Consider the following 20232-nt stretch of genomic DNA (forward strand, 5'->3'; position numbering starts at 1 on the left):
AATTATCATATATAAACAATTATATTATTTATTTCTAAAATAAAACGTATTTTAAACACACAACACACGGTTTAATGAATTTTAATTATACTAACAAATTTTTTTGGCGCCATCTTGGATTATATTTCTTAAATGATATTCTGTCATGTGTCACTGTCACAACATCTGCCGCTGTCACAACATTCTGTCAATTTATTGTCATTCTTGTGCGATTCTTGTTTACATTTTTGACATTTAAACATATTATATTAAATATGATATATAATTTGTAGCGAAATGCCCCTAGTTGCAAGAAGAGTATCTCGTAACGTTGTACGTGCTACTCCTATCTCACCTCCAGTCATATCAAGTTTTGCAAATGAACCTTGTGGACAGAGGTACGCTCCACTTGGAGCATCGGTCCCAACCCTTCCTGCCTTGGAACCTCCTGCTTCTCCTAAACATTTTCCTTTCCCGAACACACCGGTAGACAATGAAGTTTTCTTCGAGAGCCTGATGTGTTTTTTTGCTATGGCTTCCACTGGTTTGCAGTTTTTACATTTATACAGATCTGTTTGGTGGTTACCACACTCATATACAAATCAAACAATGGTAAGATGTTTATGTACAGTTGTTTCAACGGATTTTTGAACATGCATGAAATTATTCATGAATTACTCTTTATGTCTGTCTGTCTGTCTATCGGTTTTTACCTCACAGAAAGTAAGCTTTGTTTTTAAACTAAGAGGAGTAAACTAAAAAGACAGATTCACACCCAAGAAAGTCACTAGAAAAATCACCAAATACATCTTCTTTTTTGGTTGATCATATCATCCTTTGACGGGAATCCATTAATGGAGTGAGGCTACTTTGTGACACTTTTTTAGGTTTTGTGATGATATAGTACACACACTTTCGGTTTATTATAATTTTAAAAATATCATCTGAAAGCTCAATCTTTCCTCTATGTTCAGTGACAACTACAATGTGCTATATATTACAGAAATCAAGAAAATGTCAAAAAAGTTGTCACAAAGTCGCCTCATGGGTGGGGGTTTTTTTGTGACACGTAAGTTTTTCTGGGATATTTATATGGAATTCTAACTGTGACACAAAGAAACACCCATACATTTTTTACAAACAAAATTTTAATGTTAAATGGAGGTAACATATTGTATTAAAATATAATTTTACTTTGGTAGAAATACCTTCTAAAAATTCTTCTTCAAAAGTCAAAGTTTTCACGCCAACCTAAAATCACTTGTTTTGACGATGATCAAATCAGCTGTGGCATGACAAGCGAAGTTGCACTAGGAACTTTGGTTACTGTTCCCTAGATAGTGCAGGGCCGTGCCGTGCTATGATGCGATGAGGCAGTCGCATCAGGCGGCATCACAAGGGGGCGGCATAATCAGTAAAAACAAAATATAAATTGAACCATAGGGCCAAGTATCAGCCGAAAGTCTAAATATTATATATATACAACGCTTATATTTTTCTATAAGTTCTTTGTTATTCCGACATTGACATATTCGATTTATGGATTTATGTTTTTACAGCCATGTTTTGTCTAAGCGAAAAAATGAAAAGTTGCAGACAATCTGGACCTCGATTTTTGACCCTTCGCTTCGTTATCGATCATTTGCTATCTGTACACTAAACAGATACGAAGCGAATACATTCGATAACGAAGCGAAGGGTCAAAAATCGAGGTCCTGGCTATGACCAAATGAAAATTTGCAGAAAATCTTGATATAAGTTGATATCTTGATTTAAGTTGATTACGAAAAGTCTGGAAACAGTGGAAGATAAATTGAAAATAAATGTTTTCATCAATATTTTAGAGATCGTCTTAATGCTTTGATTGATCGATTTTCGCTTCTAGAAACTAGAAACTCATAAAAATTTAAATTTTTGATAGATTTTATTATAGTTTTAAATTGAGGGAAATAGATGATACAACACTAGAAAAATGTTGTATGAATCTTCATTCAATAGAAAAAGAAAAAGAATCGGATATAGAGTCAAATGATTTTCAAGAAGAATTTCGTGGTATATCCCAAATGATACCATGAAATCTTTGGAAGTTACGAACTATGTATTTGTGCCAAAATAACGTAATTTTTTTATACCTTAAATGTAGTTGTATCACTAAGAATTTAATTAACAGTCCCTGTCTCGGTAGCTAGTGGGGAAAGAAGTTTTTCAAAATTAAAAATTATTAAAAACTTTTTACGAAGCTCCATAAGACAAACAAAAATAAAAAATTTAGCACTCATTTCAATAGAGTTCTCAGTAGCTGCTACTTTAGATTAAGACTACACCAATCTGATTGACGAGTTTGCCAAAATTAAACTCAGGGGTAAAATTGTAATTTTTGTAAATGTTGTTTTTTGTAAAAGTTTTGGTTCATTTTGTGTTTCATTTAATAAAAATAAAAGTTAAGTTTCAATACTATTTAAGAGCGTAGGTAGGCAAAACATTTCGGCTACAATGCTTTTTAAATGCATTCATTTTTTTCGAATACTGAGAAAACCAATAAATATTTTTGAAAAATTTCAACGCAGAATTAAAGATTTCATTATCACCGAGGGCCGAAAGTCCCTTATAGAATAAACAAAAAGTTTCTGTTGTAGCAGATATTTGAAATTAAAAATCAGACGTAATTTTCACACAATTTTCTCTTTTTTTTGTCACCCCTGTAACTTATTAAAATAAACATTATAGAAGTTTTCAGGGACTTTCGGTGCCCGGTTATAATGTAATCTTTCATTCTGCATTTAAATTTTTCAAATTAGTTTTCTCAGGATTCGAAAAAAATGAATGCATTTAAAAAGCATTGGAGCCAAATTTTGCGCCTATCCAGGGGCGGCATTTCGAAGACTTGCATCATATTGAATAGATGTACCGCACGTCTCTGAGATAGTGCACATAGTCTACTATTGAAATAAAACATTTTAATTATTCCAGTATTTCTAATGGCTCTGCCAAGTTAATAAGTTTAACTTTAGAGGCCACTGTCACAAAGTAACCATGTGTCACAAAGTAGCCTCACTTTACGGTATATTATACTAATACATCGCTAAAGACTTCTAAAAACAACTGTTTTTTTTTTATATAAAAACAGACTAAAAATCTAAAGTTTAAAGGAATAACCCAGGAAACACAAAAAATCACTGATATAACTTAATTAACCTATGAAATTCCAATAGTGTCAAAATTTCATAAATGTCATTATTGTCAAAATTTCATAACAGTGAAGTAAACTTGCCTGCAGTTGGATTAATTACAAACAAGCATTATGGGGCAGTAAATTTGAATTACTTCTTCTAGTTTAAAAACAAATCATAGTACCACAAAAGAATTTATACACATTGTAAAATACACAACATACAATCTACTAATGTTTATTATTTTTAGAATTTCTACTTAATTGACCCATATTTGGTTGCCTTTATTGTTATAACACTATGCAGAAGACTTATTTATATTATTATGCGTGTAGTAGTGAAAAAGGTCATGATTACTACATTACCTGAACAGGAATTTTTACATACTTTTAGGTAAGCAGGTGTTAGACAGTATTGTAATGTATGAAACAGAAGTTTTCCAAAAAATATTAATGAAGGATTTACAGAAAACCATAAAATATAATCAAATAACATTTAAACAACATATTCCTTAATAACTAATTAACTACAAACACAATTTAAATTAAATTAAAGGTCCATATTTGTCACTGATAATACACAATTCTCGATATACTAGCAGCATCATGTTCTGGGCGGTGCAACTTTCGTTTCACATGCTAAGAATTTGAACTTGTGATGTTTGAAACGTACGATAACATTCCAAGAGTGGCTTGAGCAATAATATGGTACCTTTCTCATTACATGACGGTTGGAACATTCGGTGAAGTTGCTGTGTTATGTGAAAGTTACCATGGTATTGCTCGAGCTGCTGTTGCATTGTCATCATGTGTTCTACCAACCGCACATTCAAATTCTTAGTGTGTGAAACTGGGGTTAGAGTCTACTTCACTAATTTTTTTAAATACTTGATGTAGCAACTGTTGTTTGTTTCCACTTTCTAACCACCATCATAAACTTTTAGACTAGTACAAAGCTGTGCTTGCTCAGTTTTTCTTGTTTCATTCATCAGGCGAACTGTCCATTTTTCAATCAGGAACATCTATGTTCCCTTAAGGTGAATTCTTTAACATCAACATCGTGACATCATAATTTAGTTAGTTTCTACTACTGCCAAGATGTTTCACTGATGGTGTCCAACTGAATCAAAAACGTTTTAAAAATTTATAATCCATTTGGATTTCTATCATACATTAGTCTAGTCTAGTACTATCTACTATTATGTAAGTTCTTTACTTCTTTGTAAGTTTGTTGAAACTATGGTATACAGCCAATATCTGAGATTTTCCCTTTTAATGTTTTAAAAATATTATTGTTTTGAAGTGTTATTACATTTTTTAGATTCTTTTTATTTACCAAAGTTTTTATGATGTTGGGGTTTTGTTTGGTCCTTGTGATGCAGAATCACAAGCTGGAGAAGATTTTATATTTATGTTATCCGTAAGTACATCTTTATAAATACCTACTACAGTATTTCTCATGATCATCTTTCAGTGCGTCACAGTTTTTCGATTTCTTTCTAACGCATTAAATTGTATGTGACAAAAAAAGGCACGTCGGTGATTACATTTCGTCGGTGACATTTTTATAACATTTATTCTAGTTATTCTAGTTGTCGATAGATGGCGCCATAATAAAAAAATAATTTTTTTTTAATTAGATAATATTACAAATATAATCTGTATAATTTATAAGACTATACAAATCAAAGAAAATACCATTTTATAAATGCAAGAAACACATTTGATTTGTTTTTATTCCAAATTGAAAATAAAATGTGACAACTGTCAGATTTAACTAAAATGTCATGTTAGAATATAAATGTCATAAATGTGTATTATCACGGACTTACCCTTTTTCCTATCATTTGTTACGCACTGAGAAATGATCATGAAAAGGACAATATATCAGTACTTCTGTATTGGTATTACAAAATTTCATGAACCATTCTCACTCGTTTGGTGATGTCAATCTACGAACAAAACTATGAAATCTGACATTACTAAAAACATTTATTTGTCTGCAGTGCTTTCTCATTGAAAGACAGAGTCACACTAGCTTTTGCACTAGTATACTAGTTGGAGTATTTATTATTTTTCTTCTATCAGTAGTTTTTAATATTTTACATTGAATTCAGTATGAAATCCAAATAGTTAATGTTTTTTGGATTAATTTTTTTTTATCAGGCATGCATGTTTCCAAAATTCATGAAGTTTTGAATGATACATAGTGCTGCAAACTCCACAGCATATAATACTTACAGGGTGTGTCAATAGTGCGTCGACATTAAGATAGCTATGATGGTAACCAACGTTCTGAAAGGAAAAAGTACATGAAGAAGTTAAAACAGTCTGTTCTGTTCATCTTGACAATATATTACGCCCTGTAGTTACAAAAATAATAATTTTATAGTGTGAAATATAAAATGGCATATTATGTTTGTAAATAACTTTATATGATATCTTTTATAATCACAATTATACAGGGTGTCCCAATAGTAGCGAAACAGTAGAATATTTTGCGAAATGAACATCAGATCAAAAAACTGAAAAATACATGTTCAATAATCGCTGCCTTATTCACTCTTTTACTGTTAAAATAACTAAATTTTTGGACTGCTTGGATAATCTTGATACTAGTAAAGGCCCTGGCCCTGATATGACATCGAACTTGTTTTGAAGGAAATATTCATTTTCTTTGTGTAGACCATTATGGCTTATTTTTAACAGATCCCTGGCAGAGGGCCATTTTCCATCACAGTTTAAGAAAGCCCATGTGAAACCCATTCACAAATCTGGCGATAAGTCATTTGTTTGTAATTATCGTTCAATAACAATTCTTTCTGCCATTCCTAAAATTTTTGAAGCCCTGATAATTGATTTCTTGACGGATAATTTGAAAGATCAACTACATACTGCTCAACATGGTTTTCTGCCTGGCCGTTCTATTTCGACCAACCTTCTTCTTTACACGGATCATATTGTAAATGCTTTCGCGGACGGTTTACAGGTGGATTCCATTTATACTGATCTGTTCAAAGCGTTCGATAAAGTAGATCATTGCCTTTTATTGCATAAATTGGAATGTTTTGGTGTGAGTGGTAAACTTCTTTGCTGGTTGAAAACTTACTTGCGGCACAGGCCTTTATGTGTCAAACTGAATGGTTTCACTTCTAATGAGTATTCTCCACTCTCAGGAGTGTCTCAGGGGTCCCACTTGGGACCTTTATTGTTTGCAGTTTTTATTGACGATGCTATTAAATCATTGACTGGCTGCGAAGTGTTGGCATATGCCGATGGCATAAAGTTGTTTTGTTTTGTTCGGGATTACTCTGATTATGCTAGGCTACAGAAATCTCTCGACTTATTTGCTAATTGGTATGATAATAACAGGGCCCAGAGCACGCCAAATAGAATTCTATTTTGCTGACGTCACAAAATAGAATTTCATAATGGAGGAATCGACGGTTGCTAGGCAACGTGACGTCAGTAAAATAGAATTCTATTTGGCGTGCTCCAACACCAGATTAGTCATTAATCGTGACAAGTGTCAGGTTATCCAGTTTCATCGATCAGTGGAAATGGTAGATTTCGATTACAATTTGGATGGTTTTTTGATTAAGAGAGTCACTAGCGTCAAGGATCTGTGTCATTTTTCAGAGAGACTTATCCTTTAATTTGCATATTGATTGTATTTGTAATAAGGCTCTTAGGCAGCTAGGGCTTATTAAGAGGCATACAAGGGATTTTCATAACATTTCTTCGCTGAGAATTTTTTACTGTTCTCTGGTCCGATCTCAACTTAAAAATTCCACTATAATCTGGTCTCCCTTTGTCCAATCCTCTGTTCAAAAGTTGGAGAGAGTGCAAAGACGGTTCTTTATGCACTGTGCCTTTAAATTACACAGACCTTATTCATATTCTGATATGATGAGATACTTAGAACTTGATCCTCTGTCTACTAGACGAGTTAATTTCGATCTCATCTTCATTTTTAAATTGGTTAATGGAATTATACATTCACCTGAACTGCTTCAATTGGTTTGTTTCCACATTCCTTCCCGTGTCCTTCGTGAGAATACACTATTTCATATTCCATTTCGTCGAACTAATTATTCTGTGAATATAGGTCTGGTCAGACTTCTTGCTCATGCTAATCGGTTGCCTCATGAGACAGATTTTTTTAACTTGCCCTTAAGCGCCTTTAAACAATCTCTGAAGCGTTAAATTTAATTGTAATTCTATATAAAAATTGTACATATTTATTTTATGATTTTGTATTTTATTTAGTTTGTTTGTAATTTTTATAAATGTTGCTTAATTGTATATTTTTTTTTCAATGGGCTTGCCCCGTTTATTAACAATACATAAATAAATAATTTTCAAAAATCTATTGGTCAAAAGTGACACTAAACACGACCCCCCCGCTCCACCACCTGGAGGTGGGGTGGGGAGTCGTGTTTAGTGTCATTTTTGACCCATAGATTTTTGAAAATTATGGCCCCCTGATATTTATATTCAGTCTAAACTTAAAATCATAAAATAAAATAGCATTCTATCTTTGACCCGTTCCGAAGCAAGCTCACTAGGCAGAGGTCTGCAAAAGAAAAATAAAATTATTGTATTTATTACCGTCATCAAAAACATAACAATATTAGAATAATACAATACACAACACAGCATATACAATAGCCATCGCGCTACACGGAATCAATCTATTTACATAATTACACACACAGACTCGTAGCCCATCACACTTCAATCCAGTGTGATCACAATCAAACATCGACACACAGCTACCCTTCCACCAGCTACGGGTCGGAGATGGTAGCTACTGCTCACTGCCATTACAGTTCCGGCAAAGCATCTTTTCAGTCCAAAGTACCTTTGCCACGGCAGAGTTCCAACTCCCATTGCATAACTGCCGTTTGAGTTCCTTCCCAGTTCAGTACGTGAAACCGAGTCTAACTGATTTCATGATTCTCCTTTCTCTTCTTGTACACTCTCGATAGCCATCAGCCATCACTCCTTGATTCCGTCGGAGAGGTGGCACATAGTGGGGTTGCGCATAGAAATTGTTGCACTTACAAATGTCTCCCGCATTAGAAACGGTAAATGTCTTAGGTAAAAATGTAATTGTCATTGCTAATCCCATATAAACACAATATTTAACTTGACATGCCTAGTGATGTGAGTCGAGAAAATTTTCTCCTAACTGCGAATATTCCCGAAAACTTTCAATGGAAAATTCTTGAGAATATTTCAGAGAACTTTCGAGAATATGTCCGAGACCTCTCCATAATATTTCCGAGAACTTTCCATAATATTTCAGAAAACTTTTGAGAATATTTCCAAGAGCCTTTTGGACATAAGAGTCAGTGACATGACGTGACGTGAATTTACGTGGAAGTAGCTCTATTTAATTCACACGACCGGCTAACCTACACCACTGCCAATTGTTTTTAGTTTCTTTTCGTGGTTAAATGATTTGTTGATTTTAATTTTAATTTAATTGAAATATTAGCTTCATTATTTTTATAATAAAAATGTAACTACTAGGTTCCCAAATATCTCTTGCCCGATTTAGTAAAATCCAGCTTCAAAAGTACAATAAGGTTATATCATTAAAAATTCCTGTAAAAACTAGGTAGGGTTCAATCCTTAACTGTATAAATAGCCTTATTGCGTCTAAAAGTGCTTTACAAATGCTTATGGTCATAGAGGGAGAACATCAAAAATGTTAACGGAATATTAAACGAAACTGTCTGGATGAAATATTTTGGATAAAGTTGCAAAAAGTAGCAGTTGTGCTAACACCAATTGTGAAATGGATTACTTGATTGGAAGGCAATATGTTTAAAATATCCCAGGTTGTCCAGGCATTTAAGGATATAGAAAATATTTTTGCCGAAAATATTCCATTACTTCCCAGTCTGAGGAAACGAATGCTTATCTAAATTAGAAAAAAGAAAACATTTTTAAATAAAATAACTGTTTTAGTTTTAATTATAATGACTAATAACAAATATTCAGAGTATTTTTTAAATTAAGTTAATTAAATTTTAAGTAAAGGACGTAAGTTTGGACGTTTAATTTTTAACAGATTTTTTCTGTAGTCGGAATATTACAACTATAAATAAAAATAACTACTGATTTGTATGGTTTATTATAATAATTTAAATAAAAATACAATATTCCCATAAGTTTCCGAAAGTTTCCAATATTCCCGGAAAGTTTCCGGAAACTTTCCGGCGTTTGCATCTTCCCGGAAATTTTGCATCACTAGACATGCCACAAGAAAACAGTTCCAGAGCCTTATTATAACCAATGGTACTTTCATTGCCAATTCATTGGTGAATAATTACAGTCCCATTAGTATAATTAGTGTAATACCAAAGATATTTGAAAGTTATGTATGTGACTATCTTAAAGTTTCACTTGAAATACAGTTAGTAGACCAACAATTTGGATTTCGGAATAGCAGATCAACCGAATGTAATCTACTAGTGTTTGTGGACTTCCTCAGGAAGGCCTTGGAGAGGGGCTGTAGGGTACATGCACTATACACCGATTTCTCCAAGGCCTTCGATCGGGTCAACCATAATATTTTAATATTTAAACTTAAACAAATGGGTGTTAATGGTACACTTCTTGAGTGGCTGAGAACATACTTGATTGACCGAGTTCAGATGGTGCGTATCAGGGATTTTGTTTCCAGTGAGATTAAGGTTCATTCAGGAGTACCTCAGGGTTCGCATTTGGGGAACACCCTGTATTTTATATCACTATCGAAAAATATCATTACCGTACTTTAATTTTTGTATAATATTCCCTATGCCTAAATTTGTCAGTTTTCGAGATATTTTCATTTTTCAGAGCAAGTTATTAATTAGGGTGTTCTATTTAAAATTACTGTGAAAATAATGTACTTGCGTTTTGACTCACCCTGTATTCGATATAAAGAAAATTAGCAATATCAACTATTTTTATAAATTTTGACAATCAACAAAAAAATATGGCACCAATAAACCATTGCTGTCATGCCTATTTTTATTTATACAGGGAGCTGAACTTATTACGATTTTCATAGAACATTGGTTATAACTCTGTAAATACCCTGTATAACATAACAAACCTTTATATTTTTGTGATGGGGAAGTTAAGAAGATTTCGAATATAAAATAAAATATGGGGTGTTCCATTTAAATAAACAAAAGTTTGGTCTGCCACTATGTTATCGAACACCCTGTAACATTCTAACTAATTTTGTAATGTGAAGCGCAAAGTTAGCTACAATTTTTGTTATTAACTTTTATTGCTATCTATTACTATAGCGGATCTACTAAGCTTTTCCACACTAATCAATCGCCCTGATTTTGTGTTTACCTGTACAAGTGTGCTGCGCAGTAATGAACGCAACCTGTATCAGCAGCCAGATGGCCGGTACGGTGTTCGAGGAAGCATAGGGAACAATATATGAAAGAATCAGCCGTCTTAAAATGATTTCTCGAAAACGTGGCTAGCTCTTCGACCAAACTGGGTATACCTTTTGAGTTAAATCAAGTAAATTATCATCAAATTGAAACCCAACTTGGCATTTTCTCATTGCGAAACCGACGAATAATTAAAGATGCAAAGATGCTTTATGGCATAGTTAATTCAACAGTTTTGTGTCCTCAGTTACTTGAGCAGGTTGGTCTCCATGTACCTCTCCGCAGAACACGATTAAACCAAACTTTCTATGTTCCTATTCACAAGACCAACTATGCTTATAACAACTTTTTATCTCGAGAACTAAGATGGGCAAATATTCACCCTGTCCTAGATTTTTTTGCACCGAAAGCTGAATTCATTTCGGGCCTCAGGCGTATGTTTATTTGAGTAGTTGTGGAATAGATAGTCATTGTTGTGATATGTTAATCTGTGATATTTATATTTTATTGTATTATTATAACTAATTTATTATATTTTAATAATTATTGACACACATAAGTATTTTAAAATATTATATTATAAACGTATATTGGGCAGCAGCCCGTTGAAAATAAATAAATAAATAAAAATGTATGTATTCCTTTTAGATTCCTGATTTACTTTGTATTCTTTGGTCGGAATGTCCATCCCTTTTTCGAAATAGTCAAATGGAGTTCCGCCAATCCTCCTCTGCATGCATGTAGTTCAAGTGCTCTAGAAATACGAAAAGAAGTTGAGAACCTTGTAGCCAATTTTAATGCTAGAATGAAAGACATTCTATTTACTGCTATCTGTAACGCATACTACGCTGGATTCATTCCTTGTTGTTTTGCTCAGGTAAGAAGAATTCATTATGAAACAGTTTCTGTGAAATGACTAATATTTTGTTCTTTAATTGCAAATAGATTCGATTTTACAACTATAATAGAAATTTTTGTCTTGGGATAAAATGGTTGTTTAAACATAAAACACCTAACAGTAAAATACGTGTCCATCTTTTTTTTTTCTAGAATATCAGGAAAATGAATGGAACACAAAATAAGAACTGCTAAAAAACTGGATAGCAGATCGATATTCAGAAATGGAAGAATTAGAAAAGAAACATGACATGTTAAATATGCACAAGAAAGTTTATGAAGTAGCTGCCCTATATAATAAGAAAACACTAATATGTACTATAGTAGATAATGCACGAAACGTTATTGTTGATCCGAAAAATACCTGAAACATGGAATAATTATATAGCTCAGTTGTTCCAAGATGATTGGGCAAACATACAGTGCAGTGTAAATAAAAAATGGCCTGAAATTTTAAAATCTGAAGTTCTTCATGCAATAAAATCAACCAAATCAAGAGAGCAACTGGACCAGACAACATTCCAGCTGAACTCTTAAAAATGTTACAAAAAGACACCATCAGCGCTCTAGTTAAACTTTTTAATGACGTGTAAGTATACCACTGGTGAAATATTTTTATAGCAATTCTGAAGAAGCAACGGGCAAAAAGATGCGATGAATACACGTTAAATAGTCTGATGAGCTACCCATTGAAAATTTTTCGTCGCATTATTCATGGAAGAAGAAGTTATTGCTAAAGAGACTCAGATGAAACCCTGTTTGGATTTAGAAATGCGATGAGTACACGTGAGGTACCTTTTGGCTTAAATGTTCTTCTCCAAAAATTTCGTGACTAATGTAAGATGAGGCTTTCATCAATTAGGAAAAGGCTTTAGAATGTATTAAGAAGCAAAAGCATTGGTGGTAGAGACCTATGTAACAGAGAAAGCTTATATTGGAAGCAGAAAGCAGTCGTATGAGTCGAAGGGAGGTTACCTATGGATGTTACATTCAAAAACGGATGAGAATTGATGCCAGAAATAACACCACACGAAATCAAAACGACTGTCAGAAAATAACAAATCTCCTGACGATTACGGTGTAGTGATGGAGGCGATCTAACAAGGTGGGAATAAAATTACATATCCAGGCTATGGCCAAACTTTTTACCGAATGCATCTACCAGGGAAAACACCTTCTCAATGGAACAATCTAGTATTTTATTATACAAGAAAGGAGACATAACACGTCGCATATGATTAGCCTGGATAGCGTTGAGTAAATTAAACTATGTATTTAAATAGGAGTTGCCCATATGCCTCAAAAGGAAGATCTTTGATCACCTCAGTGTGTGTTACCCTTACTCACTTATGGAGCGGAAACATTAACATTCACAAAAAAGTAGTGAACAAGAATCGCGTGACTCAGAGGCCTATAGAGTTCGAGATGTTGGGTGTCTCTCTGAGAGACCGAATCCCAAATGAAGAAATACGTCGTAGAACAAAAACAATACAAGCTATCGAAAGAATAGCATCGCTAAAATGGAATTGGGCTGGATACGTCGCCAGATTATCAGACAAAACCTATTGTCGGGTGGTGGCCACGGCAAGAAGCACTACGGAGCAGAGGACCCCATCAACTAGATGAACTGACGACCTGAAGCCAGAGACCTGAAGGGAGACGTTATCCAGAAGTGTATGCGTACAGGTTGACGATGATGATGATGATCAGTAAGAACAGAAGAGAACAGATAAAATTTTTCCAAAGTAATCGCTAACATTCATTAATTCAATAGAAAACCATAAGAAGGTTATAAGGCCTGAGACGATCTAGGTGCTCGCCTTAAGATATTAACACGAGACTTTAGATTGTTTGCTTAATGTAAGTATTTACATGTTGGCCAACGACACTGAACCAGAGTTCAGTATATCGATGCCTCAGAAGCCAATCGGTGTAAGTCAGTAAATGTTTAAAATGAGATAATAAGATGTTTGTGCAAATAGTTGCAGAAAAATATGGAGTCATTAGAAATGAATAAACCGTCTTTATTTATGATAATATAAGTACTATATTTATAAATACAAACAAGGAAACTAAAAAACTTTCATTATTTTTTAAAAATAACCACTTTTAACCAAAAATATTGACTTACGTGAAATGCCCACAACTGAGTATATAATATTGTTTAATCGATGTATTCTTCAGCATCTGATAATAATTCTGAATCGTTTTCCCTTGCTGAGGCAGCTCTCGTTTGGTTTATTATCGGCAACTTTCTGTAGAATGAGTGATAATGTGGTGGAATAAACTTCAAGAGATCAAACATGTGTTTCTTTTTAATTTGCTTCACTGGCCTACGCTCAGAATACAAAAGATCTTGAACTATATTAGACAAAATTTGAGGCTTTCTCTTTGATGCCGGTTTTGAAATATCAATTTCATCGAATTCAACCCATTCCTGCAATGTTTGTTTATAAAATATAGAGTTTGGTTTATTTTTGCTGAACCGTAACCATTTTATTTGTAACCAGTTAACTTTTTGACCATTTATATCAATTTCTCTGTTGGTAATATGATCCTCCAATTTTTTTTTCGATAAAAACTCTTCTCTCTTTATTTCAGTGACCAGAAACGCACTTGCGTTTTTAGAATTTTTTACAATATCCACCCAGTCACTGGGACCATAAATAAATTCTTTCTTTTTTGCTTTTTTTTTTCAATCACCAAAATCAGCATCATTTGGAAGATAGCTACAGTCGGAAAAATGAAAGAATACCCATGAACGAACATATAAAACACGCTGTATTTTCCTGTCACCGTGTCACAAAGAAAATTGCCCAGCGCAAGTACATGTAATAATAATTATTACATGTACTTGCGCTTGCCAATTTTTTGTGTGACACGGCGACAGGAAAATACAGCGTGTTTTATATGTTCGTTCGTGGGTATTCTTTCATTTTTCCTACTGTATGTCCTGACACAAGAAATTTGTGATCAATATGATCAACTTTCATATCAGGGCCTTGCACAAGTTTGTGGAGAGCTAAGGATAATTTTATATTTCGATTCTGCCCTGTACAACAAACGGAATACATGATTATGTGTTTATGTTTAGAAGCATTTTGCTTAAGGTGCTTTACAAGGCATGCTGCTATTTCCTGGGACCCTCTAGAACCCTCAGTTGTAATAAGCCACTCAATTTTGGAAAAGGAAGTGCCTTTTCTAGATCAAACGTAAAAACATAATTGTCTTCACTTGCCTTCAATCATCTATATATGAAAAAACCGCGGAGTGCTACCATTTAAAGGGGTGCGTTTTTGAGAAATGGGTGAATTAGTCCCTGGGCACAGGTTACATTAGGGCGAGTTCTATGCACTTTTGGTACAAACATGTCTACATAAAAATTGTTCCTGGTTAAATTTTCTATCTAAATATCACTTTTTAAAGTCAGTGACACTTTTTTTTACAAAAATATATTCAAAAGAAAAAGCACAAAGAAACCCAAAAGAAAGAAATTTTGTTTTTTGTCCCATAACTTTTGTCCACGAGGATATAGGTATGGACATTTCTTTACAGAAAAAAACCTACATATTTCTTCTTTAAAATTTTGTTTAGCAGAGGTAATTAGGATTTACAGTTTTCGAAATATGGTCTTTCAAAGTTCGCCACTCACAGCAATTTTGGGCAATTTTCCTTGTTATTTCGCAAATATTGTTCGGTAACTTTTTTCTACGTATCTTTAGGTATATGCAATAGTACACGTAATAGGAATAGAAGTCAATTACCTTTAAAATGGTCTACTGTATAACGTTGTACGACTTTTTTTAAAGAGATTATTGTTTTTCAAGCTTTTATACTTTTAACGATTTTTTATAATACATATAATATAAAAATAAACTAATATTATTATATAATATATTATATATTATATATAGTATATATAATATAATATTATATCGTATATTATCTAATACCTAATATAAAAAAATATTATTTTTTACATTTTTTATGATTATTTTTGAAATTTCTCATTATAACTTTTTTTTTCTTGTACATGAATATACTATATATTGTTCAATAAAGAGGGCTTACTTTCTGTTCTTTAAAATGGTGTATCATCTACAGTGGGTGATCATATTATTAGAGCCACCTAATAAACTTCAATGTTTTAGAGAGGAAGGGTATACAGGGTGAGTCATGAGGAACTGTACATACTCCTACCTTGTATAGAGGCTCCTATGGGGAATAACAAATGACCATTAAAAAGTGTCTGCTCCCATTGTTTTTTAATATACAGGGCGAGTTTCGCATTTTGAAAGAAAATTTGTATTCGTCATAATTTTTGAACGGTCACATCGATGTGTTTCTTATTTTGGTCAATCGTTACACTATTACCACCTAATCAACTGATTTATTCAAACTAGAAAAAAATCAGGTCCGGCTTTAAAAAATTAGTGCGTTTGGGTCTATAAGAGGTACGAGTATGTAGAGTTCCTCATGACTCACCCTGTATAATTGAGCTGTATCATATATTAATTAATTTGTTTCCATTTGGCTGTCTTGTTACACTTTATGAAAGTGCAATAAATAGTCTGACAATAGTGGCAACATGCATGTGTGGCAATGCGTGACTCAGATGCCATTGCTTGTCAGTGCTGCCCAGCCTAGCTTGCAACTCGTGTGCCTATTATTTTGTATTCTTGGTGTTTAGAGTTATAATAAACTTTGTGAGTTTCCATTGCTCTCTCTCTCTAGTGATATTCTGACAGTCCTATACTATTTTTTGTGAATTTAGTAAAAATTGCGCGTTCGTTACAGTAGTTGTACCAGAACATCATGGGAAATCCAAAGACATCTTACCAAGGAAAATAGCAGAAATAAAAACTTTAATCGTTCTTTAATATTCAATACTAATCACTCCAACAGAAACATAGCATCCATTTCTAAAGTTTCAAAGGCAACGTGGACCGTATAAAGAAAAAACGTACATACCATTATTAAACAAAAGTAAAATTTTCTGAGGTGGCTCTAATAATATGATCACCCACTGTATATTTAAATATGTAATGGAAACCGAGTGATTCTGTGATATTTTTTTACGTGTATTATTTAAAATTATTTCTTTTACAAAAATTACATAAACATTAGTCTTAGAAAACATCACTTTAGTTAAAATTATTTAAACGTTGACATTTAAAAAATTTTCAAAATCAAAGTTTATCTCTTCGTTAGCATTAGCTTCAATATCTTTTTCTGACACCTCAGTTATCTTAGAGTTCCCACAATTAGTACCCCTGGACATGCACCCTTTGCAGAATATTGAATAGCTAATTCCTATATTACTACAAACTACAACCGTAGTTTTTTGTACATCCTTGGGTACATTTACATGCTATTTTTTCAAACAAACTTGTGGTGCAGTAGCTTTGACAGTAAATATTGGAATTAATCCATATTTTGAAGTTTGCCCGGCCGAGTCAAGTGGATCCAAAGTATTACCTATAAAAAATAAGATTCAATCATAACACACAATCACATAAAAAAGTTATAATGAGGAATTTAAAAAATAATCCTGAAATCAAAAATGGTTGCAAGCACTTATTACATTTTGAAAAAGCATATCTTATTCAAAAATAATCCTAGAATTTTTATAATACACCATTTTAAAGTAAACAAAATAAGCTTTCTTTTTTATTATATAATATATACCTAAATGAAGAAAACAAAGTTATAATGGGAAATTTAAAAAATAATCGTGAAAAATATAAAAACTCGTTAAAAGTATAAAGTCTTGAAAAAGATAACTTCTTTAAAAGAAGCCGTACAACATTATACCGTAGAACATTTTAAAGGTAATTGATTTCTATTCCTCTTACATGTACCATTGCATATGCCTAAAGTTACGTAGAAAAAAGTTACAGAACAATATTTGCGAAATAACAAGGAAAATTGCCCAAAATTGCTGTGAGTGGCGAACTTTGAAAAATCATATTTCGAAAACTGTAAATCCTAATGACCTCTACCAAACATCATTTTAAAGCCAAAATATGTAAGTTTTTTTTTTCTGTGAAGCAATGTCTATACCTATATCCCCGTGGACAAAAGTTATGGGACAAAAAACAAAATTTCTTTCTTTTGGGTTTCTTTGTGCTTTTTCTTTTGAATATATTTTGTAAAAAAAGTATCTTTGACTTTAAAAAATTATATTTAGATAAGAAATTTAACCAGGAACAACTTTTATGTAGACGTGTTTGTACCAAAAGTGCATAGAACTCACCCTAATGTAACCTGTGCCCAGGGACTAATTCACGTATTTCTCAAAAACGCACCCCTTTAAATGGTAGCACTCCGCGGTTTTTTCATACATAGAGATTCATTGACCATATGAAATAATAAAACCCCGTTAACGTTGTAGCTCCTTTCTATACTACATAATTGTACAATAAATATATTATACACGGCTCACTAAAATAATTAGTTACGCCCCTGTACTACTGATTACTTAAAATTCAAGTAGTATTTATGTAACCTTTCTGGAAACTCCAGGTTATTGTTGAGACTCGCATTTGAACCCCTCGCCGGGGCAGATCGTCAAAAGCTTCCTAACGAGAATCATCTCTAATCTATCGACGCTCCCGCTATTCGTAAAAAGGCCGCATTTTACCGGCTTTTTTTTGCTATCGTTTTATACCGCTCAGATAATTCAATCTGCTCAGTATTATCGACGATGATTTATTTAGCGTATTAGTGAGTGCCTTACAAATGAACCAAATGGATTATGGAATTCAATCAGAGCTCTGATGTGACACGTCATCAAGGAATAAAACTGTAAGTACTCTACATGTATGTGAACATAACTTATTAGTCGTGATACTGTATGCATTTTGAACCATATACCTCTCGTAGCAAATATTCTTTGTGCCATTTATGCAGATAATACTTTAAATTACATATGAAAAATCGTTATCTACTCTTAACCAGCTTACCTATGGGAATATACTCTATAACCGTACAATAAGTATAGGTTACTATTGTTAAGGATACTTTACGTATTGCCTAAACATTTCTGTTCCATCGAGCCGTATCATATTAATTATTTATTAATTAAATCCTCAAGGTCCTTCGTATTTGCATATTTTGATAATCTCTATTCTGAGAATAACGGTTTTTCATTTATAGTGTCTTTCTGTTGCATTTGGAAATTTCCAAGCCACGCCGCCCCGGCACAAAAATAAAATATTCCTCTCTTTCTGCACTCAAATTCTCAGTATTTAACCCAGCACGTCTCTACAATAGCTGGTAGGTTGTTAAGCCCGGTCTACACGTGCAATTTCAGAAACTACTTGCTTTGTTCAAATAAAGGAGTCGTTTTGTTTGTATGAAAAAATATTTGCATATATTACATTATTTTATTTTCGTAAATATATTTTTCTGTTTATAGTATACAAAAAGTGTACTCATTTCTTGGCTGATAGTACGGGTGTTATAATTTTAACATTGTTTGTTCAACCTTTTGATTTAAATTAAATTTATAATTTTGAATCCGATTAAGCCTGGTTCACAGGTTACAAAAATTATTAAAAATAATTTTGTTTTCTTGCATAAATTGTAAGTTTTTGCTACATTTAGCTTCGCTTAAGCTCATTTTACACTTCTAGAAAACTATAGAAAATAAATAATTGTTTTTTCCTTCAATTTAATTAATTTAAATACTTGTTAAGGGTGTCTCACACTTGCTGAAAAATACCCATTTTGGAAAATTGCATATATTTTGAAATTTTATAGTTTTGCATTTCATATACTAATCTGCGCTCATACAGGGTGATACTATTAAGCCAATCTCACACTATTAAACGTGTAATATATAATATATTGTACATATTCTCTCATTTTCGCATCGATTTATAGGTTTAGACATTTGCAAATAATCTATCTAATCTCACATTCTCGCAACATGGCTGACCGATCAAAATATAACCGACAGAGGCTCACCGCAAAACTTGATATAACCAAGTTGGCTGATTCGGTTCCCACAACTCTTAATTCTCTAAACAAATATAAAATTCGTGAAATAATTTCACAACTCAAACATTCTTACGGACTTTTCCGCGATGCTCAAAATGTGCTGGAGACGATCCCCGAGGAACCTACCCCCTCTACTGATTCCTCTGTGGTTTTTGATAAATATTTGGATACAATTTCTCTATTGGAAGAAAGGTTAGAGGTCATTGAAAGTTCTAATGTGACTGCTACCCCCTCCCTCCAATTTGACCCTAATTCTTCTCTAACCTCACAGTCTATGGCTAGGCAACGAACAGTAAACCTCCCTCGTATTCAGTTAAAACCATTTAGTGGCTTAGTTACTGAATACAATTCATTCATTGAGACCTTTGATACAATAATAGGATCTGATACTACATTAAGTGATCTGGAAAAACTCATTTACCTCAAAAGTTTTCTAACTTCCGAGCCTTTGACGCTTCTCGAGCATATCCCACTCACAGGTGACAATTACAAAATAGCCCGGGATAACCTGACACAAAGGTACGCCAACTCTAAATCGCTTATCAAAACTCTCATCTCTCAAATTCTTGATGCGCCTCCTATTTCTGGAAACGCAAATCACTCACAATTAAGAAATTTTCATACGGTCATGTCAAATAATTTCAAGGCCCTATTGAACTTGAATAGGCCCCCTTCAGATCTCTTGCATTTACTTCTCATACATATCGCTACTCAGAAACTCGACGCACCTACCATTAGGGCTCTTGAGTTCCAATCCGGTGGTAGCCAAGC

General features: G+C 33.2%; 1 protein-coding gene across 1 annotated transcript in view; it reads left to right on the forward strand.

Annotated features, from left to right (window-relative positions):
* Positions 1 to 178: 178 nt before the first annotated feature.
* Positions 179 to 20232, forward strand: part of LOC126890596 (transmembrane protein 39A) — a 30853-nt gene continuing 10799 nt past the window's right edge. Inside the window, exons 1-4 of the mRNA XM_050659669.1 lie at positions 179 to 591; positions 3400 to 3542; positions 4470 to 4568; positions 11209 to 11437. Coding sequence (XP_050515626.1) covers positions 277 to 591; positions 3400 to 3542; positions 4470 to 4568; positions 11209 to 11437 — 786 coding nt within the window. The 5' untranslated portion in view covers positions 179 to 276. The remainder of the gene's footprint in view (positions 592 to 3399; positions 3543 to 4469; positions 4569 to 11208; positions 11438 to 20232) is intronic.

The sequence above is a fragment of the Diabrotica virgifera genome, chromosome 8, assembly GCF_917563875.1.
Source record: "Diabrotica virgifera virgifera chromosome 8, PGI_DIABVI_V3a".
Taxonomy (NCBI): Eukaryota; Metazoa; Arthropoda; class Insecta; order Coleoptera; family Chrysomelidae; genus Diabrotica; species Diabrotica virgifera.